General features: G+C 45.8%; 1 protein-coding gene across 1 annotated transcript; it reads right to left on the reverse strand.

Moving 5' to 3' along the window:
- Positions 1–1,464: 1,464 nt before the first annotated feature.
- Positions 1,465–22,356, reverse strand: LOC310784949 (fibronectin type III domain-containing protein 5b-like; the record flags this gene model as incomplete). Its single annotated transcript, XM_083645970.1, has 5 exons — positions 1,465–1,604; positions 4,957–5,037; positions 13,032–13,230; positions 16,736–16,854; positions 22,287–22,356. The coding sequence occupies 5 exons, from the start codon at positions 22,354–22,356 to the stop codon at positions 1,465–1,467; spliced, it is 609 nt and encodes a 202-aa protein (XP_083502096.1).
- Positions 22,357–26,502: the final 4,146 nt, after the last annotated feature.

Consider the following 26,502-nt stretch of genomic DNA (forward strand, 5'->3'; position numbering starts at 1 on the left):
ATGAGGCACCCCTTTGCCCGGCCCCTCCTTGACCTTTGCCTGGATCGTGGTCGTATTCAGACAGGATCATCCGACTTGTACGAGAAAAATATGGGCCGTCGTAAAAATTCTGTCAGATTTTATCCCCGAAGCGACAAGGGCATTACGTTTCCAGTCCAGAGAGGGGAAGGGAAAAACAGAGACATAATTTATCTGTTGACAGGAGAGAGAGAGAGAGAGAGAGAGAGAGAGAGAGAGCTACAAAATTGGGATTGTGAGGACTCCAGCAATCACAAGAGGAGCACCACACTGCAATGTGCTTATTAGAGACACCGACAGACAGACTGACAGAGAGAGAGCGAGAGGGAGAGAGAGAGTGATGGACAGAGGATAGAGTGATGAAGAGAGAAAGGAAGGAACGAGAGAGAGATAGGTAGAGACAGAGCAGAACGTCTTATGTTTTGTGCTGACTGATACCTGGACCTAGAGGACGCACTAATTGTCTAAGCCAACCTACATCTCCATCTTAACTGACCAGTGACACAAACCTTTCATGAAATAGAGGGGGAGGAGAACATTCGCTGATCCATTCTTGAGATTCAATGCCTCTGATGAAGGGGAACCAGAACTTATGAAGTGAGCAGGTCTCACCAAGAAGGATCGTCTTCAGGAACACCCGCCGATACTTGGTCTGATGGCCAATTTATGTACGATGCCGGAGGGTCGTATTCTCCTTGTGTCTTTTTTCGGCTCTTCGCACAGAAAAGTCCGAAGGGCCCTCGAAGGCCACAGTTTCTCTCACGCCGTTCAGTTGTCGTCACGATAAAAATGAATCCAGCTTTGCCCTCCACCGTTTCCACTTTGCCTGTTTGCAGTCTTTGATTGTGTAAGTTGAGCTTTGGGTCCATTGGTCTGAAACAGCTGGACATCATGTGGAATAGAGTTTCTGCTGTTCTTCAGTACGAAAGGTGTCTAGGAATGGCTTTCTGTTGGTCTCAGGGTCTGAAAGAGAAGAATTGACTATAGAGTTACAACACTGCAGTTCAGAGCTGTTGAGAGCTGAAAATGATGGATAATGTTTGATCATATATATAGACTCTCTGATCCTGATGGTGATTGCATGTGTGCCCTTTGGGGAACGTCTGTCTTCTAGCTTTAATTTCGACATTTGTTTTAGCTGTACTCGACAAGTAACAGCTGTGGGAAATATCCTATTCTCCCAAGACTAATTCAAAGCCTTAATTTAGCTTTGTAAGCTGTCTCAGTTTGGGCTTTTGAAGATGATTATGTTCCCTGTGGTGAAATTGGATTGTTGCGACAGCAAAAAGTAATATGAGGGAGCAAACTAAATTAGCATAGAAACATGATGGAACAGAGGAAATGATATAAGACCGGAGCTTTTGGATTAGAGAATAAAGCGTGTGTTCCTCACCTGTCCTGAGGTTCGAAGAGTTGGTTATTGCAGAAGGCAATGCAGGGCTGGTCTTAGACGTTGCTGCGCAGGAGCCCCCCCTGTGGGTGCTCGGGAGTACTGCACTCTGAGGAGGTCTTGGCTTTGTCCTTGTTGTTGTTGGGCTCGTTGTCTTTGATAATGTCGTACTGCCGACAGAAGAGGGCGATCACGCCTGGGAGAGGAAGAGGACATCAATTATAAAGATATTATGCTGGACGTAAATGGAATGAGCTCCAGAGAAATATGACTTTGGACAGACTGGCCCCTTTTAATCAATAGACTTATTTTGGCTGACTTGCAGGAGCGTGATTACAGGTGCTTTCCGTGAATTTGATGCTGTCCCTTGTGTCGATGTCCTTGGCCTGTTGTGTAATTCAGAGTATCGCAGGTATGATGTATTTTTGTAGGCCAACCCACGAAGTCTTGCACTTCCTGGTTCAATGGGATTTTGGAAGAACTCATTCCTGCGGTATTCTATTGTGTGCTACGATTTCTGTGCGTTTTTATTGCTTTATATGTACTGTAGTCTTGTAATGGTTCTGTGCCGTAATCATGGCGTCCTCGACAAAGAGGATGGCCCTCCCTGTTTAAATAAAGGTTAGCGTAAATAAGATCTAGTTAGAGGAATAATATTGTGACACCTCGGTAATTCCTGCACCCCCCAGGGGGTCACGAGGTCAGGGGTCACGCCCGGCTACAGCACAGCAGCCCTGCAGCTGGAAGGGATTGAGCAGGGAGGATGCATGCTAAAACCAGCTTGTCCAGTGGAAGGACAGTAACCACAAGGACCCCCCCCCCCCCCCCCCCCCCCCACCGTCCCTTATGTTGTGTTGTGTTTTTCTATTGTTTCATTTAACACCATTTGTGCATTGTAAACCTAAAAACACTTGTCTTTTCCCCTCTTTTTAAAGAAACAGTGTAGCCCCATATACACTTTGAAATACTAACACACAGACGTTTTATTAACAGATGGAACAGGTGTTTATCGTCATCTAGGCCTACTAGTTATTCACTTATCTTCTTCACTCCATTGTAGTTCGTTGCTCCGGCAACGCTGTACAGTTAGCATCCATGTCACTAGAGACTGAACTGAAGCGAACTGAATTGAAGTGCGAGCAGCAGAGACGTGAACAGGGTGAAGACACGTTGAAGGCTGAGATATGAAGCTGATGGTAATGATAGCTGCATGAAGCCCGTATAGTCAGAGAGATCAAACAGCAGGCAGACAGGAGAGACAGATGAGCAGAGAGATAGACAGAAGGAGAGGGAGAGTGTGGAAATTGAGAAAGGGAATAATTCATGGCGGTGCAGCATGGATGTGGAAGGTGGGAGGGAGGAGGCAGCTGGTCCAATCGGGCTTCAGTCTGTGGCGTTCTGCTTATCAGGGCCGGCGCGGGCATAATAGGCGAACTAGGCAATTGCCTAGAGCGGCAGTTTGGCAAGGCAGCAAAATCACTTGTGGCCCTCCGCTGCCTCTCGCCGCCATCCGCACGCAATATGTTTTTCTAAGATGGCAAAGGAACGACCCGCCTGCACTACCATGCGTCTGATTGGCTTACCCTGATATTCTTACCCTAACCAATCATCACTCGTCATGTTGTAATGAAATGACACAAAAAGTAGCCTAATTTACACAAGGTTTATATCATTAACTTGCTGTAAACGGTAGCCTAGGCGATGTTCTCATAGTGTAATCAGTAAATTAGCAGAGTGATATTCTAACGTTGTTTGGGAATGCAGATTGGGTGTCCTGTGCGCACTTGGTTGCCCTGTGTGCACTTGGCATTCATTGAGACCAAATTTCCAACACAATAGACCCTTCTCACGGGGGCCATTTTGTGTCGAGAAGCCAGGGTAAACACAGGTGCAAGCAAAACATTAATGAGGGTTTCCAACTTCCATGATTGGGATTTGGAAACCCTCATTAGTGTTTTGCTTGCACCTGTGTTTACCCTGGCTTCTCGACACAAAATGGCCCCCGTGAGAAGGGTCTATGATATTCTGTTATTATTTCTCAAAGTTGAAACTCCTAAAAAAACGACAGTAGAGTAGTTAGTAGCCTACAATGAAACAAGACAGACTGAGAATGATCTCCATAGAAAAGAACTGGCACAGAGAATCATAATAGCGCATGATTGGGTTTATTTAAGACCTTTGATTCAATCAAGGCCCCCGCCGTGTACACTTCTGAAAGGCAATCTAAGCTTGATTTTCCCTCTCTAGTCGTTAAGTTGTGAATCTGCAGATGATATAACTTACAGTAATGTGCTGCATTTCATGTGTCTTTTATGCACATGAGAAAGTGGTGTAGATAGCACAGATTTGCATAGTTTGAGGAGCTGAAATTGGATTATTTGGAAAATAGCCGCGCTGTGTCATGACTGCTGTGCTTATTGAAATGATGCAGCACCAGCACCAGCATAACATTTCACTCAGACCAAAACATTAAAAAAAAATGCGGGTTTAAAGAAAATGTTTTTTTCGATGTTGTTTTGGTCCGAGTGAAATGTTCTATGGTCTCTCTCCCGATTCTAAATATAGCTGAACCGTTTGGTTTGACCAAGTAAAACTATTTTTATAAGCAATTTACGAAATGTCTATGGGAAAATAAATTGCGGAAGAAAATCTCTGGTACAGTGCTGAAGCAGTTAGTGAAGTTCACTTTGCCTCTCTATAGAGGGCGGCATAATTTGTTCTTGCCTAGCGCGGCAGAAGGGCACGCCTGCTCAAGTCAGCCTCTCTGCTCATCTGATGACTGCGATACCAAAAGCCATGCTGCTATCTCACTGTGATATCCTCCGGCCGGCCCCGCGGGCCCAATTACAACCCAAAAAGCACAATTCGGCTCGTCCACTCCACTAGCCCCCTTTTTCTGCTTCTCTCAACTTGATTACTCCGTTTTTCCCACATTTTCTCTATTGCTCTCTCTCTCTCTCTCTCTCTCTCTCAGTCTCTCTCTCATGGGTAATTGCTGCTACTGTAAAGTATATGCTATATACAGCATTTGGGCTATATTTCTGTGTCTCATTACAGTGGGTTAGGAAAGAACATAACGCTCTGCAGGTCTGTGAAGCGGTGCTTACTCAGATCCATAAAAGGGCAACCGCCATATTTCTGCACACGTACCGCTGAGTCGAAGTCTCCATGCATATAAACATCGCTACTGTGTATTTATACTTTTTATCTGATGGATAAGGATGTTCTAGTGGAGTTTGTAAAGCATTGCAAATGTGTAGCCGGGATTTTGATAAGTGTGTCACCCTTATGATGTGTTATACGCACTTTCATCTCTGTTTGTCCAGTCACAACATTGCATAAATGAGCCGGGTGCTTTTGGTGAATGGTAGAAGCCAGCATCACCCCAAGAGCCCTGCAGCTCTCCAACTACTCTATTATAGAGATGAAACAACCAGCAATCTCTCTGGAGCACAACGGTACCTCGGAGCGCTTGTTTTGCCCAAAAAGGCAGCGGATTTCCATAAGGCCCGCTGGGAGGAAGGTGTGTTGCTGAAGAGGACTATTACCTGCCCACATGATGAGCACCACTACAATGATGATGAGTTCTCCTGCCCTCAGCTGGGCCCCCTGGCCAAACTCCTCCTTGTCTGGGGAGAAAGAGCAGCACACACACACACACACACACACACACACACACACACACAGACACACACACACACACACACACACGCGCATGCAATCAATAAGTGCTCCACTGACGACAGCACGATTCACTGTCCCAGCGAGCCTATGTGGAATTGGCATTCATCTGAAACTCTACAGGGAAATATAAAAGACTCCAACAGGGGAGCAGAGAGGCTGCTGTGGGTAAGTTCTCTGCTCTGACCAGTGTGATTAAAGCTGCGTTAGATCAGAGAGAGAGAGAGAGAGAGCGAGAGAGAGAGAGAGAGAGAGTTAGACCAGAGAGAGAGAGAGAGAGAGAGAGAGAGAGAGGGTTAGACCAGAGAGAGAGAGAGAGAGAGAGAGAGAGAGAGAGTTAGACCAGAGAGAGAGAGAGAGAGAGAGGGTTAGACCAGAGAGAGAGAGAGAGAGAGAGAGAGAGAGAGAGTCACAGAGAGAGAGAGATAGACCAGAGAGAGAGAGAGAGAGAGAGTTAGGCCAGAGAGACAGAGAGAGAGAGAGAGTTAGACCAGAGAGAGAGAGAGAGAGGGTTAGACCAGAGAGAGAGAGAGAGAGATATGGATCCAAACCACCCACCACTCATTGCGTGTCCCTTGCTGACAGGACTCTGGCAGCAGCAGCAGCATAATGCTGACCAGAGGGTCAGAAGTTTGAAAGCACTCTGGACCAGCACCTCTTGCTGTGTGGTGCCAGCAGCACCAGGCATACTGTAGTGCAACCCTGTTTACCCCGGTCCAAAAGTCTCCCTCTTTCATCAGCGTTTCCATTCCCCCTGCCGTTTTGGCTGTACCGCAACCGCGGGGCCAGCCCTATATAAACGCAAATGTGTGTCACTGACTGAGTGAGTGAGTGAAGTTACACCATTGGTAGCTGGAACACGATCTACTCTGTAATCAAATGCTGCTGCACCCATAACTGTGATAACCTTTTGCCAGATAATGTTAACATTCAACTGTTCAGATGACAGCCTGAAGTTACAGCTTAGCTTAGTATTATTTAACTATAGACATGGGTCAGGGAAGATTTGTTCTGGTTTTTGTTCTCGAGTCTCTGAGCCTTTCCCCTGGTTGCCTGCCAGTTAGCCATCCATCCTCCGCACTACTGTGGAGTTGGCTTCCTCGTGGTCACGGTTTGTTTTTGGTGATGTCAGGCTCTACTGCCTGAGGTCTGCTCTGAAGGAGTGGATGACTGTCTGGGGTCTGCTCTGAAGGAGTGGAGGACTGTCTGAGGTCTGCTCTGAAGGAGTGGAGGACTGTCTGAGGTCTGCTCTGAAGGAGTGGAGGACTGTCTGAGGTCTGCTCTGAAGGAGTGGAGGACTGTCTGAGGTCTGCTCTGAAGGAGTGGAGGACTGTCTGGGGTCTGCTCTGAAGGAGTGGAGGACTGTCTGGGGTCTGCTCTGAAGGAGTGGAGGACTGTCTGGGGTCTGCTCTGAAGGAGTGGAGGACTGTCTGGGGTCTGCTCTGAAGGAGTGGAGGACTGTCTGAGGTCTGCTCTGAAGGAGTGGAGGACTGTCTGGGGTCTGCTCTGAAGGAGTGGAGGACTGTCTGGGGTCTGCTCTGAAGGAGTGGAGGACTGTCTGGGGTCTGCTCTGAAGGAGTGGAGGACTGTCTGGGGTCTGCTCTGAAGGAGTGGATGGCTGTCTGGGGTCTGCTCTGAAGGAGTGGATGACTGTCTGGGGTCTGCTCTGAAGGAGTGGATGACTGTCTGGGGTCTGCTCTGAAGGAGTGGAGGACTGTCTGAGGTCTGCTCTGAAGGAGTGGATGACTGTCTGGGGTCTGCTCTGAAGGAGTGGAGGACTGTCTGAGGTCTGCTCTGAAGGAGTGGAGGACTGTCTGAGGTCTGCTCTGAAGGAGTGTAGGACTGTCTGGGGTCTGCTCTGAAGGAGTGGAGGACTGTCTGGGGTCTGCTCTGAAGGAGTGGAGGACTGTCTGGGGTCTGCTCTGAAGGAGTGGATGACTGTCTGGGGTCTGCTCTGAAGGAGTGGAGGACTGTCTGAGGTCTGCTCTGAAGGAGTGGAGGACTGTCTGGGGTCTGCTCTGAAGGAGTGGATGACTGTCTGGGGTCTGCTCTGAAGGAGTGGATGACTGTCTGGGGTCTGCTCTGAAGGAGTGGATGACTGTCTGGGGTCTGCTCTGAAGGAGTGGATGACTGTCTGGGGTCTGCTCTGAAGGAGTGGAGGACTGTCTGAGGTCTGCTCTGAAGGAGTGGAGGACTGTCTGGGGTCTGCTCTGAAGGAGTGGATGACTGTCTGGGGTCTGCTCTGAAGGAGTGGAGGACTGTCTGGGGTCTGCTCTGAAGGAGTGGATGACTGTCTGGGGTCTGCTCTGAAGGAGTGGAGGACTGTCTGAGGTCTGCTCTGAAGGAGTGGAGGACTGTCTGAGGTCTGCTCTGAAGGAGTGGAGGACTGTCTGAGGTCTGCTCTGAAGGAGTGGAGGACGATGGCCACCGGCCGGGCCTCCTCCTTGAAGCTCTCAGAGTTCCTGTTGCCATGGTAATCTTACTCGCACAGAAAGAACACAAGCACCTACTGGGCCACAGCAAGAGTCTGTGGGAGAACAGGACTTTTGGGGTTCTTTACTTCTTTGAAATGGTTTCTATGTGGGCGGTCTGTGACAAGAGGCAGGATCTTGAAACATTGGGGGTTTAGTCCAGCCCCGAAAAATCTTTAGGTTCTCACCTGATAATTGCACCATTAGATTAAAATGGATATAAGATCAAAAAAGTTCAGGTCAGGTGTTACCTGGGTCCAGACCTTTGAATCCACCCACTCCACTGAGTTGACCGCGTCTGGTCTGGCATCGTGACATCAGCGGTTTCTTCGGTTGAATTTTGTTTTGTTTCCAATGAGAGCTTGGGGATACTAACGATTAGCCAATCAGCGCAGGGGGGCAGGACTAACGCCGTTGTCAAACATTGTCAAGCTGTGAGCTGGACCGAGGAGGAGTACTGACAACAGTGGCGACCGCTATAGACGAGATAGACGCTGCTATCACGGCTGTTCTAAATCGATTAAAGATACCGATTACTTTGAAATCCGAACAGCACTCTGCCTTGAAGGCATTTATTCAAAGGAGAGATGTTTTTTTTTCTACATTCTCCCCACTTGAATTAGATTAGATTGAGATGTATATTTGTGATTGGTTAAGAGAAATCGAAATTGGTTCGAGTGTAAGCGATGTCAGACTGAAGAAGGAAATGAGTGTGAGGAGTGTAACAAGTTGACAATTCAGTCTGATGGCTAGGTCAGGTGCCTAGGCTGTCTTTCACAACATGAAATCAAAATGAACAAAATGAGTTCTCATTCAACTTCGTTATTCCCCCCCCAACCAATATCAGATTATACAAACGCAAAACATCATTGCACTATTCCATCCCATAGGGGCTAAAAAGTCATCAATGCTCATTCCATATGGGCTGACACTGACAGTCACACCACACAGCAACACTATCGGATGCCAGCTACAGGCCCAATATTCAAGGCAGCAACAGATGTACATCAATCACCATTCTATGTATTATTTACTGCAGTGTTATCAGTGCTCTCTCCATCTGATAACATCTATCTTCACAGCCTCCTCCCTTCCTCCATTGTGCTCGTGCTGCTCTTTCAAGTTGTCTCTCCTCTCTGTATTCTCGCTATCTTTCCACTCCATACCTCACCTGTGTTATCTGTTGGTGTCTCTGCACTTTCATGTCTACCACCAGATGCCAACAATGAGAAGAAGCCCTATACCTTGTGCTCTCTCTCTCTCTCTCTCTCTCTCTTACACACACACACACACACACACACACACACACACACACAAATGCGTGCGTGCGTGCCACCAAGTAGTGTGAGGTAGATCTGCTGCTTGAACCATGGCAATATCCCTCTGAAGATGATACAGTATTGCTTTACCCAGCAAGTTGTAATATTAAACGTTTTATTACATTTCCAAACCCGTTCAGAGGTATGAAATAAGACAGTGGGCCCTGCTAAAAACATCCAAGGCACTCATCTCCATTAGAATTAAAAAGCCTTTATTATAAGTTGGCTTAACACCATTCAGAGCTACGGTATATTTGATCACATTGTGCCGATAAAAATGGATTATAGTTATTAGATCATTCAACAATTTGTCACAGTAATAGGTTTTCTTACCTGTTCAACACACTGAAATGATTGAAATGTTTGACCAATTATACATAATTCAGTAGTTATATTTTTAGTTTCACTCTCCATCTCCATCTCCATCTCTCTCCATCTCTCTCTCTCTCTCTCTCCATCTCTCTCTCTCTCTCTCTCTCTCTCTCTCTAATTTTTTTCTGGTCAATTTTCCACCAGCGCAGTCAGTGTTTCCAGAAAGTCATAGAGAGACGTATATCTTATCTTTAGCCTCTGCACATTCAGCTCTACACCAACTGTGTTCCCAATCTGCACTTTCAGAGGTGCTGGCTGCCCGCCCACCACGGTGCATTCAGAATGCAAGGAGGCTGCAGGCTTAACAGGAAAAGCAATTCTCAAAGTTGAGGTTTTTTGGAACAAGTGCTACTTGGTGGATTATAAATACGGCAGATTGTCGAGTGGCTTCTAAAGCTTCAGAAAAGGTATTGAGTCATGTTTTATGCTGGACTTTTGTCGGTTTGACTACATTATAGGCACTTTATTACATTCAGAGTTTTGCTTGCTGCAATTATGTGCAGATGTTCCATTCTGAGCAGCCACAGAGAGACAAACAGACGGAACCATTAACAGACAGACAGAAATACAGACAGAAACACAGACAGAAAGAGACAGAAAGAGACACAGACAGACAGACAGACAGACAGAAAGACAGAAATACAGACAGACAGAAACAGACAGAAACACAGACAGACAAAAACACAGACAGACAGAAACAGACAGAAACACAGACAGAAACAGTCAGAAACACAGACAGAAACAGACAGAAACACAGACAGAAACAGACAGAAACACAGGCAGAAACACAGACAGAAACAGACAGAAACACAGGCAGAAACACAGACAGAAACAGACAGAAACACAGACAGACAGAAACAGACAGAAACACAGACAGAAACACAGACAGAAACACAGACAAAAACACAGACAGACAAAAACAGACAGAAACACAGACAGAAACACAGACAGACAAAAACACAGACAGACAGAAACAGACAGAAACACAGACAGAAACAGTCAGAAACACAGTCAGAAACACAGACAGAAACAGACAGAAACACAGTCAGACAGGCTGCGCATTGCGTTGCGCCTGCAGATACTGAACAATACAGGCTGATTAATACCCACTTAGAAGGGGAGGAGAGCAGTGATGGCTGGGAGATTTAATCAGGACGGATAATGAATGTTACCCCCGAACACACACACACACACACATGCACGCACGCACATGCACACGCACACACACGCACGCACACACACACACGTGCGCGCATACACACACACACACACATGCACGCACGCACACACACACGTGCGTGCATACAGAGGGAGTTCCATCAAAGTCGGAGCAAACAAAACGCGAGTCTACCCTCTCCACTTCAAGACAAATCACCCTGCTAAACGCCTTCGTTCAGCACAAGGGGCAACCCCCGCGAGAGAAAAATGAAGCCAATGCAGAAGTGCCTTAAACCTGCATTCTTTCTAATGGCCAGCAGGGGGCGACTCCAATGGCTGCAAAGAGAAGTCCGATTGTGTGGAAGTTGATGGGAAAATGACCCTACTTCTCACTTGATTTATGACCTCAGAAAACACTTTCCTAATGGTTTATGGTTTCAATCGCTAGTTTCAAGTCTTCTTCAAAACAACATGATTCAATACATCATTTTGTAAATTATGGTCGCATTTCGAGGAAAATAGACGATAAAGCAGACTATGCTTTGGGGCATGATTGACAGGTCGCCTGTCCAGTGATGGCGCAGCTCGCCGATCACGGACCAATAGCAGTTTGCTCTGTGGGGAACCCCTGGTCTCGTGCTAGCTGCTTCTGGCTCCAAATAAACAAGATGGCGACGGCCAAAATACCAAACTCAAAGTCCAAAACGGGAGTCCACAAACCAGCGGGTGACATCACGGTGGCTACGTCCATATTATGACACCATCGGTTCAGCATCACATGATCTCGCCTACCTGCACTGCAAAATGACCTGTTAAGGACCTATTTTTTGTCCAGTGCACGCCCAAACTAGCACCCGGGGGTGATTCATGGGGACACGGTCTCCTCCTCCCTGGCTCCTCTCTTATCACCTTGCTGCCGATGAGGGTTTAGCGTTTGGCCCCGCCCCTCTGAAGCGGTGGTGGGCGGCGGCTCTTGGCACAGTAACTGGGTCGCAGAGGACACGATCAAAGTGGAAAAGCGCCGTGAGTCGCTGCAGATAACGGCACAGGCACGTGCCCCCTGAGGGACAGGAGGGAGATTGTAAGTATGGGAATTGGGGGGTGGGGGGTGATCTCAGACAGGCTGTTTCATTAAATGGCCAGATAGCCCCTTTTCCTCATCCATCCCTGATGGTCCCCCATTGTGCTGGAAACAAAGCATTAGCTCTCCATTGTATCTCTGTCTTTGGTCAAAAGGTGTTAAACATCTGTGTGTGCGTGTGTGTGCGTGCATGCGTGCGTGCGTGCGTGTGCGTCCGTGCGTGCGTGTGTGTGTGTGTGTGTGCGTGCGTGTGTGTGTGTGTGTGCGTGCGTGTCCTTGTGTACGTGTTGAGGACCCCAAGTAGACGGGTAAAACCATCCTGATCACGTGACCTCACATTCTGTTTCGCTTCACGGATCAGTCTGGACGGCACGGTGGCTCAGTGGTTAGCATAGTTGCCTCACAGCAAGAAGGTCCTGGGTTCGAACCCTAGCTGGTCCATCCCAGGTCCTTTCTGTGTGGAGTTTGCATGTTCTCCCCGTGTTTGTGTGGGTTTCTGCCGCCGGGTGCTCCGGATTGGAGTTGGGCCCCGTGCGCTGCTCTGCAGCTGCCTACTGCTCCTAGGCTCTAGGTAGGTGCCTCGTATACAATGGGTCAAATGCAGAGGATACATTTCCCCACGTGGACAATAAAGTACACATATCAATATTTCTAGCTGTCCCCAGCAATTTCCTGAAATTACAATGTAACCGGGCCAATCAGGGACATGCATCATAGATGACAATATAACCAGCCAATGGGGGGCTCTGCTGGCAAAACAGTGATGGCATCTCCCGAAGCAACGAGTGGAGCCATAAGTACAGTTATTGAAGAAGTAGACTCAATCACAATAATTAAACGAGAACAAGAGTAGGCACCGACGGAGTTTCTCTCGGTGGAAAATACGTTTTCGCCGTTCTTCGGACTGGATTTGGATTTGACTGGATCCGATGCTGATTGGCTGAAGGAGTTTGTCTGTCAAGGCAAGTAGTCCCGCCCACGGCTAGAAGTCCAGATTGACCCGTGGAGCCAAACAGAATGTGAGCTCCTGCGATCAGGATGTTTTAACAGGCTAGACTGCAGGAAGACTAACTACTCTCAAGCTCTCATTCATTTACAATGGATCCTAATAAAACAATAAAACAATAAAACAATATGACCAATCTACCTAACTGTGTGTGTGTGTGTGTGTGTGTGTGTGTGTGTGTGTGTGTGTGTGTGTGTGTGTGTGTGTGTGTGTGTGCGTGCGCGTGCATGCGTGTGTGCATGCATCTGAGAACAAAACAATCATATTTATAGGAAAGCATGACTTTTTCTCTTGAAAGTCCCTTAGTCCCAATCTTCATAATACAGTTTGATCCTACTATCCTATCCTTACATATAAAAGATTCATATCATCCCTAAAGAAAGTGGCTAAACCCTTGAAACAGTGAATAAAAGAGTTTAGGTGGATTTATTCTCCGACATCCCCCTATGTATCTATGTATGTACTGTATGTCTGTACGGTATGTGTATGTACTTACAGTATGTACTGTACGGTATGTGTGCGTTGTATAACTCACCTGGGCTCTTGGAGGCCTGCTTCTCGGACTCTTTGGGCGTTCTGAAGAGGAGCGGCTCGCTGGGAGGGCTGCTGCCGTCCATGCTGATGCTCTGAACGTGCACGATGTACTCTGTGTCTTCGTCCAGGCCCCACAGCGCACAGGCGCGCGTGCTCGTGTTCACCTCCTGGATGAACCTCAGCATGCGCACGTCCTTCTTCTGCGGGCGAGCCATGACGGACAGGAAGGAGGAAGAGCAGAGAGAGATGGATCATTTTAGAGACACCCCACTCCAGGCTCCGCCAACAGTAAAAAAAAAAATGGCACTCTTCCTCCGGTCTCGGTCTCTTGTGATTGGCTGTCTGTCAATAGTATGAAACTTCATTGGCTGACCAGATCCTAAGGGGACGTGGCAGTGGCAAAACAGATACAGGAAGTGAGTGGAAGTTGAGGTGTCTATATTTAAAAGTCTCTGGGGAGAGAAGGAGGAGGAGGAGCTATATTAGGTGCCAGGAGACAGTTTGAGGTGGGATGAAACAATAAGCCTCTTACGAACTGCAGTATTAGAATGGGAAACTTTATCGACCTGGAGGGAAATTCTCTTTTCTTTTTGTATTTTGTACCACAGACAGGTCAGAAGTGAAGTTAGACTCATATCACTCTATTACACTTTAAAGGGATAGTTCGGATTATTTGTGTGGGGTTGTATGAGGTACCCATCGATATGCCTACAGTAGATTGCGGTCGCTTCCAGTTTGGAAAAACCATCCGTTTCAAATATGACGGTTATCATGTTTTTTTTCTCAGCCCTCTTACAGTATCAGCAGATTATATGTGGGAAAGTCCAATTTGCCTGCTGGTGATGCTCCTTGTTCAAACTCAGCACATGGCCTTGTGTTTGGAGCTGATAAGTGCAGATGCAGACACGTCTCTCTTGGTTAAAGGTCGAGGGGGAAAAGCCGAAATGAAGGCTGCCGGCGTTTTTCTGCAACGTAATTATGTTTAAAGGAGTACCTATCAGAGCAAATACTCTCTTCTAGCAGGGTACATCATTATCCAGAGCGCTGCTTGCTCAGGTCAATTGGCTCTCGTTAGAGCAAGAGCAAATTTCCTTAGAGGCACTTTTATTTACAGGCCAATTACAGAGTGGAATTCCCCACCTGTTTTGAATGCAATACAATGCAATACAAAATAAATACACGTTCAAAAATCCTCTGAACGAAACACTGGTTTAACTAACTGTCTCCCAATATCTTGGCCCGACATAGATGCCCCATGTTTAATATTTTATCCAGGTGCTTTTATGAGATTTCTCCTGTCTGTTGAATTCCCTGGAATGCTATAATCGTGTATATGTGACATCCTTTTTTGTGTGCATGTTTTTGGCGCGGGGTTCCTAACTGGAGGAAACCCCAGGGGAGCATGGGGAGAACATGCAAACGCCACACAGAAAAGCCCTTTTGATGAGCCCACCTGGGCAGTGGGCACTGAGGACATGGGGATGGGGACACACCCTCAGTGGCCACAGCCTCCCAGGCGGGAATCGAACCCAGGACCTTCTTGCTGTGAGGCGACAGCGCGTGGTAGCAGTGTGGCATCTTCAGGTCGTTGCTGTCGTTACTTCCCAGACTACTGTTGACTGTTGGATTCTCTGTTGATTCAGTTTGAGTTTCTGTAGGTGGCTCTCTGTTCTTTCATCATGGTGCCTATCACTGCTTATGCTAACTACCCACTTCTTCTGTTTATTTCCAAATAAACTGAAGATGTAAAACGGATTAGGAAAGCAGACATTTAGTACAGTACAAGTACAAGTCACATGAGTACAGTACAAGTCACATGAGTACAGTACACGTCACATGAGTACAGTACAAGTCACATGAGTACAGTACAAGTCACATGAGTATAGTACAAGTCACATGAGTACAGTACAAGTCACATGAGTACAGTACAAGTCACATGAGTATAGTACAAGTCACATGAGTATAGTACAAGTCACATGAGTACAGTACAAGTCACGTGAGTACAGTACAAGTCACATGAGTACAGTACAAGTCACATGAGTATAGTACAAGTCACATGAGTACAGTACAAGTCACATGAGTACAGTACAAGTCACATCATGAGTACAGTACAAGTCACATGAGTACAGTACAAGTCACATGAGTACAGTACAAGTCACATGAGTACAGTACAAGTCACATGAGTACAGTACAAGTCACATGAGTATAGTACAAGTCACATGAGTACGGTACAAGTCACATGAGTATAGTACAAGTCACATGAGTACAGTACAAGTCACGTGAGTACAGTACAAGTCACATGAGTACATTACAAGTCACATGCGTACAGTACAAGTCACATGAGTACAGTACAAGTCACATGAGTACAGTGCAAGTCACATGAGTACAGTGCAAGTCACATGAGTACAGTACAAGTCACATGAGTACAGTACAAGTCACATGAGTACAGTACACGTCACATGAGTATAGTACAAGTCACATGAGTACAGTACAAGTCACATGAGTATAGTACAAGTCACATGAGTATAGTACAAGTCACATGAGTACAGTAAAAGTCACACGAGTACAGTACAAGTCACATGAGTACAGTACACGTCACATGAGTACAGTACAAGTCACATGAGTACAGTACAAGTCACATGAGTACAGTACACGTCACATGAGTACAGTACAAGTCACATGAGTACAGTACAAGTCACATGAGTACAGTACAAGTCACATGAGTACAGTACAAGTCACATGAGTACAGTAAAGTCACACAGGTGCAGATCACTTTGAAAAGATAATACCAGTGTCATTTTATTCCCCCCTCCTTACCACCATAAAGCACCACAGGAATGAGTCCAGAAGTAGGATCTTCAGGGGGAAAGTGAATGGGGTTTTAGAATGGGGATTTCACTTGAACGCATAAAATAAGGTCAGTGATTAACAAAGGTTTATGGGAGTGGTAATTTGTGTTCAGCAGGATAATCTTCACAAACGTGAATCATTTTTGTATCACTTATGAAACGTAAATGTGATTTTCAGAAAACGCTTCAAAAGTCATCATCAAAAATCTTCAAAGTCATCTTCAAAATCAAAAACCTACTATAGATGCTGGGTGCAACCACATAGGTAGACTATCACACAGTAGAAGAATTCAGGAGAAAGCGAGGCACATAAAACATTGCACTTTTTCCCCCACACATGACAAAAAACAACAGTGCCTGACCGGGGAGGGGACCGCCCATTGTTCCGGACGGCCGATTATTCTGAAACCCCAATAGTCTGAAAAATGTCCCAGTGGAAATCCGAAAAGCCCGTTACCCCGCTAACAAACATGCATTAATTGCTCTGAAAATCCACACTCTCCCTGCAGTCTTTCTCGTTTCTCAAACAAACAGAAGCTGATTGCGTTCAGCTAACGGACACTGCACCCTGCTGACGCAACAGGGCACCCTGCTGACGCAACAGGGCATTCGAGAATACCTTGTGAGATCGCTCTGGCCTGCTTTTTGGTCCCACCCACTATAAATCAAAATGTGATTGGTTAATTCTATTTTCATTGTTTCGGGACAGGAACCCTCTCATTTCTGAAGCAAACTTGATAGAAAATTAGAATTAGAAGGGAGACATTGTTTTTTAAATGAAAGAGATGAAATATAACATTTAAAATGCTGATATGTGTGGCCTTCTCTGGTACTGCTAAACACACTAAAGAGGCACCTGTTGGGTGATGGCGAATCCAATGACGGGGTCTCCCTCCAGGATTTCCCACGTGACCACGGCTGAGTTGACCTCCAGCGCTCTGATCGTCACATTGAGCGGAGCAGACAGCAGGGTGTCTGACACACACACACACACACGCACACACACACACACGCACGCACGCACGCACACACACCCACACACACACACACACACACACACATACACACACACACACACACACACACACACACACACCACGGCCAAAGAGATCAGAACAGGTCATGAATATTCTGTCTCTACACCCTAATACCCAATACATCTTCAATTCTCTCCTCTCTCTCTCTCTCTCTTTCCCTCTGGACCGTGTCTTACCTTGCTCTCTCGCCCAGCCTTCTTTAAGATGTTCTCGTCTCCTCCTCCCACAAATTAATCTTTCTCCCTTCGTTAACACCAGGCCTAATTACCCTCACACGTCTCTTGGCATTTCCCTCGATAAGCCCATCTTTCTTTCTCTCGGTACTCGCACGCGCACACACACACACACACACACACACACACACACACACGCGTGCGCATGCACGCACATGCACGCACACACACACACACACACACACACACACACACGCACGCACGCACGCACGCACGCACGCACGCACACACACACACACACACACACACACACACACACACACACACACACACACGTTGCTCTCTTCACCCTCTCCTTTGTTTCTCTCTTTCTCCTACGCACATCTCATTAAGTGTGAGTCATGGCGCTGCATTTTCTCGTGTCACATTTGCCGCTGCGTTTTGGGGATTGGGTCAAAGGCTTCGCATCCCAGGATGCAATGCGTTGGCTGATTAGTTGTTTACTGTAACTACTGTATGGTTTTTAAAATCACATTCAAATGACAATGTTTTAAGAAGCAATAGTGAAAATACAGCCATAACACTATGTATAGGGAGCATAGTATAGTAAATGCACATTGGGACTGTGTGTGTGTGTGTGTGTGTGTGTGTGTGCTCGTGCGCACGCGCGCGTGTGCGTGCGCGCAGGTGTTTATAGCTACATTAACACACACACACACACACACACACACACACACACACACACACACACACACACACACACATACACACACAAACACACAAACAGATGGTAACATGCTTGTTTTTGTTGATGTTCAGTACTGCACGCAGCAGTAGGCGCCAGTGTGCGACACAGGGTGGGCTTCAGCAGGGTGGGCTTCAGGGTCCAGCTCACAGCAGCCATACCGTACAGAAGCACAGACTCTACACATGCAGTGAAGCTCAGCGTGGTACGTCGCGGAGGTTGGACTTCCACACACTGGCCATGCCGGTCAGAGCCTTCCCTGTGAGCTCCTTCCTCGCGTTAAGGTCTTGCTCTGACGAGTTGACCCAGGAGCCCAGGTATTAAGTAACTTAACTTCCAGAGAAGTGCCTCCTGTTGTCATCAGAGGTGGATGGCCCGGGAGGACGTTGTAGGTCAGGTGATGACCTCGGTTTTCTTGGCATTTAACCTTCGACCAACCTTGGCGCACTCTGTCTCCACCTCTGATCAAGTGCTCTGTGCCTGCTCCACTCTGTCAGATAGCAGGCTGATGTCACCCGCAGAGTCCAGGTCTGTTAGGACTGCAGCAGGCATAGTCCAGATCTGTTAGGACTACAGCAGGCATAGTCCAGGTCTGTTAGGACTGCAGCAGGCATAGTCCAGGTCTGTTAGGACTGCAGCAGGCATAGTCCAGGTCTGTTAGGACTACAGCAGGCATAGTCCAGGTCTGTTAGGACTACAGCAGAGTAGTCCAGGTCTGTTAGGACTGCAGCAGGCATAGTCCAGGTCTGTTAGGACTACAGCAGAGTAGTCCAGGTCTGTTAGGACTGCAGCAGGCATAGTCCAGGTCTGTTAGGACTACAGCAGAGTAGTCCAGGTCTGTTAGGACTGCAGCAGAGTAGTCCAGGTCTGTTAGGACTGCAGCAGGAAGTCATCTAGAGTCGACCTCCTGGGTGTAATAGTGAGGCTGAGTCCACTGATGGCCTGCCTAAGTGCATACAGTAGTCCAGGACTATCATGAAGAAGGGGGCGAGGGTGTCCCCTGGCATCACCCGCCAAGATGTCATGGCGGAAACATGTGCTTCCCCATTAGGATTCATCGTAGCACCTGTTGGTATGGACACACTTCCTCCCCCACACAGGTGTCTTCTTCACCTCTCCTCAACACGCTGTCATCTCACAGGCGTTTCCTCTCCCACCTCGTTGGAGAGTGTGTGACGGGTGTGTGACGAGTGTGTGACGGGTGTGTGACGAGTGTGTGACGGGTGTGTGACGAGTGTGTGACGGTCACACAACAGTTGACGCTCAGCCGCCGACTTGTTTGCAGAGTCCATAAAATAATCGGCGATATAGTCAATAAAATAAGGACATTACGGGACAAAGGAAGAGTACAGCAGAGAGACGAAGTGTTGCACAGTGTTGGCAGAATTAATGTTTTGTGTGGGGGAAAAACTCTCTCTGAGGCTCCCTGAGGCTCCTGGTGTGTTTGTCAAGGCAGAGTGGCTGGGTGGTGTGTGTGTGTGTGTGTGTGTGTGTGTGTGTGTGTGTGTGTGTGTGTGTGTGTGTGTTTGTGTGTGTTGTGATACAGTGCTACAGGAGTCCCTGTTTGCTTTGCTGTTGACAATGTTTTCTGAATGCCTCCACTGTTGATCTATCTTTCTATTTATCATTATCACACGCACACGCCCACCCACACACGCACACGCACACGCACACGCACACGCACACGCACACGCACACACACACACACACACACACACACACACACACACACACACACACACACACACACACACAATGCAACAATACCAGAGGGGCATCCCTATCCATGTCATGCTGTTTGCTGCCAAAACAAAACTGAAGCGCTGCAGAAAAATTCCCTATTCAGGCTCCGCCTCCATCCATCTCAACCTCAGGAAACGAAATATTCCATCTCTTCAGGGCAAGATAAACCACGATAAACCACGTCACGTGACACAAGTTTCACACATCTATCACACACAAAAAACATCTATCACACAAAAAACCTATCTGTAATCTCGGTACGCTGCTGTAATCTAACCCAGATCTTCTAAGATGAATGTTCTCCTTCATACAAAATACTGCATATTAACATGAGGGGCTATCCATATGCAACATGCATGTCAAATGAGGATGGTTATACTATATGAAGAGGTGCGTCACCATGCTTACAGTATTAACGTATACTCACCTTCATCAATCTAATTCCCTATTAGGGCATTGGATGGTGGAGTTGTAAAGGCAATTAAGTTTCGGAGTGTCTATTCGTACCCGGGTGTGAATAGACACGCCGTGTGGTAGTTTGCTATTCGTACCCACTATCTGGACATACCGTAGTCTCTATGTAACGCTGCTGAATGCACACTGTGCACATCATAGCTGAATATCCTGTTGTGGGAGTGGCATATTTTGACATTGTGGGGAGGGACAGGATTGATGTCGCTGGGTGCAAATAGCATCTGCCATTAAGTTTCCAGGTGGATGGAGCACTAAGCAGAGTCAATTCCTCTTCCTCCTGTGCACGACTCAGTCTAATACAACTAAAGGTGGTTCATAGACTGCACTTCAGCAAAGCAAGACTTGCTGAAATTGACCCTGACTCTGACTCTAGTTGTGACCGCTGTGGCGATCCACAAGCCCATCTTTCTCACGTGTTTTGGTCCTGCCCAAGGCTCCAACCCTTTTGCTCTTTAATATTTGACACATTGTCAACAGTCTTGAATACTACTGTGCGGCCCTGCCCTTTGTTGGCTATTTTTGGAGTGTCAGCTGAGCTTCTCCCTCTTAATTCGAACGAGACTGACATGGTCACTTTCGCCACACTTTTAGCCAGACGGAGAATACTATTAGCTTGGAAACTACCTAGAGCACCCCCTTTCTCCACCTGGCTAAAATACATGATGATCTCCTTTCTCTGACTAGAAAAGATGAAGTTTGCACTCAGAGGGGTCAATGAGACATTCAAAAAAAAAAGTGGGAGCCCTTCATTTCTTACTTTAACAGTCTCTCTGTTCTTCCTGCTGACTAACTATTTATATTGTTGTTGTTGCTGAACCCGAACCAGAATATTGTTTTTGAGTGTGTGTGTGTGACTGTGTGTGTGTTTTCTGTTTTGTATTATTAGTTATGTATCTAATAGATGTATTTCTTTCTTTTTACTTTTTTATTTGTCAGTTTATGTTATGCTTATCCTATCCTGCTTGTTGTTAAAAAATGTTTAAAAGAAAAAAAGAACAAAAAAGGTGACCTGTACAGATTTCGAACCTCTGTGCATATGCATGTACCTCACCAATAAAAATTGTAAAAAAAAACAAAAAAAAAACAGGTGGGACAGCACACTACAAAAAATCTCTATCGTAACAAGTCAGCTATGGGGCGTCTGTCCATGTGGAGGTAAAAGCACTCGCCTACCACTGCGGACACTGAGGTTCAATTGGCAGCGGTAGCCTACTTCCGGCTTGGTCAGATGTACAACGGGGTTGCGGGGGGTTTGCGGGTGGGAAAGCCAGTGGAGTATGAGTCCTGGCACTAGTGCCTCCTCTGGGCGGTCGGGGTGCCTGTTCGGGGTGGAGGGGAACTGGGGGGAATAGCAAGATCCTCCCAGGCGCTCGTGAAAAGAAGCAGCTGGCAACTGCACATGTATCAGACGAAGAGGAATCATGTGCTAGTCTACGGCTCTCTCCAGGTCAGCAGAGGGGATGGAGCAACGACCAGGACAGCAGGGGGAATGAGCCAAGTACAATTGCAGAGAGAAAATGGGAGAAAAATACAAATATATATATATATATATATATATATATATATATTAAAAGAGGTCAGTTATACCAGTGAGTCTTGAAATTGTATTTTTCTTAAAATAAGTGGAAAAAAAAGTTTTGTTTTTGATCTTTGATCTGATTCTTTCCGATGCAAATCGCCTCATTTTTAGATTTTCAATATGTGGACCTACTGTATACTTCAACCATCTGGCAAAAATGTGCACTATTTTCAGACTTGACTTTAAGAAGGAGATTTTTTAGTTTTAAAAAGATTGTGTGTGGGGGGGGGGGGCAAAGGTCTCCCTTGCTGTATGCTGTGTTTGTCACACACACACACACACACACACACACACACACACACACACACACACACACACACACACACACACACACACACACACACACACACACACACACACACACACACACACACACACACGACACACTAACAATCTATCACTCAAGAATCCACTAAACTGTAAAGCAGCACACATCACATTAAACACCACCATTGATCCTGTCATTAACACATCCCATAGCAGCAGCTACAAACACTACACTACATACACTACATACACACTACATATATAGCAGCAGCTATAGGATAACTGCTTGCCTGCATCAGCTCTAAATCACTATAGTAGCCTACTCCCCAATTGACAGGTGCAGGCCTCTCTTCGTGATGCTCGGCTCATCAACCTGTGGTCAAACTCACCGGCATTAACGGAGCCCACCGAGAGCAGGAGCAGCAGCGCCGCCGCCGCAGAGAAGCCCGCTTCACTCATCCTCCTCCGCCTTCTTCTAGCAACGCTTCACATCCCGCACGACCCATGTATCATATCCCATTCAACGGGAGGGAGGGAGGTACCGGAACGGGACTTGTTGTGCCGCGGTCGGGATTAAACTTGGCCGCCGCATCGGAGAGCGCGACAACAACCGGAGGAGGCTCCGCCGGCCCGGCAGGCAGACCCCCTGTCCCGGCGTGCAGATCCGCTACGACGCGGAGAGGTGTGCGGAGCGGTGCGTGAACGCATGTGCGCAAGTGCTGCTGCAGCAGACAGTGCAACGTGCCGAAATGATGCTCTCTCTCTCTCTCTCTCTCTCTCTCTCTCTCTGTCTCTCTCTGTCTGTCTGTCTCTCTCTCTCTCTCTCTGTCTCTCTCTGTCTCTCTCTCTCTCTCTCTCTCTCTCTCTCTCTCCCTCTCTCGCCCCCCCCCTCTCTCTCTCTCTCTCCATCTCTCTCTGTCTCTCTCTCTCCATCTCCCCCCCTGTGGATAGGCTAATAGCTGTCAGTCAGATAATAACTTCAAAATGCAAAATGTATAGCCTACTAATAACTTCAAAATGCAGAATGTAACATGTCCTTCTAAATGAGCCAAAAAATGCAATAAAATGTCAATGTAGCTAATAGGCTTAATTGATCATGTAATCCACACTGATTATACTAGTAGGCTATTATAATAGTATTCACCAAGACATCATCAATGATTGCTCTTCACCTAACAAAATATACCCCTATGACATTTTAATATTCTCAATAGACTTAAAGTGGGTCCATGATGCTAAATAGTGAGTTTATTATGACTTTCATTTGGTATTTCTTGGTTATGGTTAGAATATTCCTATAGTCATATAACTTTTGCTGTGAATTATCCTTCTCAAATATGATAGGTTGTATACTCTGTTGGCCAATTTGATCAAAATACAGTATTTATGAAAGCGGGAAATCTGACATAAAATGACCAAAATTTACTTTCAATTTCATATTTGTCTTCGGTCCACGACAGTGACCTACGGAAGAGAACCTGCTGGAAATTTGTAAAGTGCATCCACAATCAGTATGAAAACCACTCAACCACTCTCTGCTCGATAAATTATGTCTGGGGCAGGCAAGAAAATATTGCCTAAAAATTGCACAAGATTCAATAAAACAAAATGTGTGTGTGTGGTGGTGCAGCGTCAGGTGAACTAACTAAGGTAATTTAAAGCAATAATAAGCAATAATCAGAATCAACTTTATTGTATACTGTACAGACAAGGAATTTGACTCTGGTTTACATTGCTCTCAATACACAAAAAAAGGTATTGCACAAGTTAAAACAAACAAGGACAGAGGTACATAAGCATTAACTAAATGCGGTATATACTGTACATTAGACCCCCAGTGTGCAGCATTACAGCAAGCGCTTTGCAAATAACGGTGATATGTTTTTTGTTTTAGTTTTTTGCTAATCTCTCAGGTCAGATGTAACAGGCTGTGACAACCGCACTGTGCAAGTGACACCGATTTGTTTGGATTATCCTGTCTGTCAACCAACCAATAAGAAATTGGTATATCTGGTGTATCTGGTCTATAAGCATGGAACCCATTATCGGGCCTATACGCAGGGGATAGGGAGCAGATATCTGGTCTATAAGCAGGAGGGGGCCGCTATGTGTCATTGAATAGCATTCACTGTTCACATGTAAATAGGGACCGTGGGACAAGAGACATCGATTACACCGATCAATAGCATCCCCATCCAGAAGCCACTTAATGTCTCTTTCATTTCAATGAGGAGAGGAGAGGCGGGACGTGCTACTCTGTCTGTCTTTAACTCTCTGTCCTCCCCTTTCTCTTTAGCTGAAGGTTGTGAGAAGGATTTTGTCCACCTTGACCAGCAACAGTCATCTCTTCTCTCTGCTACTGACAGTTTTTTTACTCAGCGCAGGATTCAAATGAGTGAAATCTCCTCAACCTCAGGTTTTAGCAGAAGGGGAAAGACGACTTTCCCCATCGCACATTTTGTGGACCTCATCTGATTTTTTCACGGTCCACACCGTTGTGATTTTAAACGAGATTTATATATTGTGGAGAAACCTCTTTGGTGCACATAAGGGATATAGGACAGTGTATGCAGGTATAGCGGGACTTTTACTGTCAGGGAATAAAAATGATGGATTAAAAGACTACTGAATAGATAAGAGTACTGCAGGGATGATGTCGTTTTGTAGGCTTACCCAGACATCGCTGCCATGCTGGTTCGTAGGGGGAAAAGACAATGGGATTTTTGTATGGGGATTTTGGTTAAATGCATGAAATAAGGTCTGTGGTTAACAAAAGTTTATGAAACAGTGAAGTTTGTGTTCAGCAGGATAATCTTCACAAAATGAGGACCACTTTTATGACTTTTGAAACATTTTCTGAAAATCACGTTTTAAAAAATACGCATTTACACTTTAAAAAGTCATAAAAGTGAAAAGTGAAAAGTGAAATCTCCATACATACTCCCATTGCCTTTTACACGTAGGAACCGGAAGTGCTACTTCTGGACTCATTCCTGACTCTGTTGAGGAAGATTGTTGTTTGACCTGGTTTTGACCTCTGCAGAAACACACATGTATGTGCATACTGTAGCCTACCCATCACATACAGTAGCATCACTGTCATAGTCCTATAGTGTATTCAACCACTGTGCTGTGGCACATTAGTGTATTTTTATATTTGTCTGCTATATCTTCTTTTTATCTTCTGAATATTGATATGACCGCTATACGCTGCATACCTACAGTAAGACAAATTCCTCGTATGTAATCTTTACATATTGTGGCAATCAAAGTGAAGATTATTCTTATTATATAAACTTTATTACAGGCTCATGGCCCACAGGGTATAACAATACATTACATTTACGAAAAGGATAAAAAAATACAGTTCAATTATCAGTTTGTGTGTCTATACAGTTCATTTACCAATCCCAAGTGGGATATTGAGATAAAAGTGTCTTAGTAAAAAATGCAATTCATTCCATAAGAAAATATAATATATATACACATACACATATATATATATACACACCCATATATACATACATATACACATAAACTTCATTGACAGGCTCTTGGCCCACAAGGTAAAACTGCACCTTACTTTTACTAAGAATAATAATAATAAAAATACAGTACAATTCATCTACCCAGCCCCACAGGTTACTACTCTAATAGAGGCACTCATGCCAGTGTCCTCTGATGGTAGAAGTATACCTGACAGAACTACGGCCCGGGTCTGTCATCTGTTCAATGAGTCCATTCATTGAGCGATCCAGCCTGCTCATGAATTTAAATGTCAGGTTCCTCAACAGAGCCATGAAGGTAGTGAGACCCAATGAACAGAAAAGCTCACTGGCTCTAGTGCTCCTGGGTTTCTTTAACATAATTCTAAGACAGTCATTATATGCTACTTTGAGCTTGCGTAAGCTCTCCTTCTTATACTTTACCCACAGTGGAGCTGTGTAGAGAGGGGTGCAGTAGGCTCTAAACAGATTTACCTTAACATCCATAGTACAATGGTGAAATCTACGGACCAACATGTTGGCTTGTACATATAGCATTCTCCTCTGCCTAAACATGTCCTCATCATCCTCTAAGGTATCTGTTATGATGTGTCCAAGATATTTTGTGCTCTTGGACACACCCATTATTTGACCGGATAGGTAAAAGGCAGGAAACTTAAGTTCCAGATCTTCTTTGGTTCTGCATATTAGTACCATGCTCTTCTTGGCGTTATAATGAATATCAAAATCAATACCGTAGTTAGAACATATATTGAGTAACTGTTGGAACCCACTGCTACTAGGGGAAAGTATGGCAAGGTCATCTGCATACATAAAATGATTGATTATTTATTGATTATAATATTTATAATATTTTTTATAAATATAATGATGGTGCTGGTGATGTGTGGAAATATTAGAATAATTATTGATTGTTCTTCAGATCCCTGGTTATCAGACATGTTGTAAAATGCCAGTGTTTTCTTCTGGCGACTGTGTTGTTCCAGGTGACCTACATAGTGCTGTGCTGTGTCTGGAGCTTAAGGAGAGCTGATGGGGGACAAACAGGGTAGAAGTGGCCTTAATTCATCTGCAGCCGCCTGGGGAGTGAAGAAGTTTG

Source organism: Poromitra crassiceps (assembly GCF_964638095.1).
Source record: "Poromitra crassiceps genome assembly, chromosome: 11".
Lineage (NCBI taxonomy): Eukaryota > Metazoa > Chordata > Actinopteri > Beryciformes > Melamphaidae > Poromitra > Poromitra crassiceps.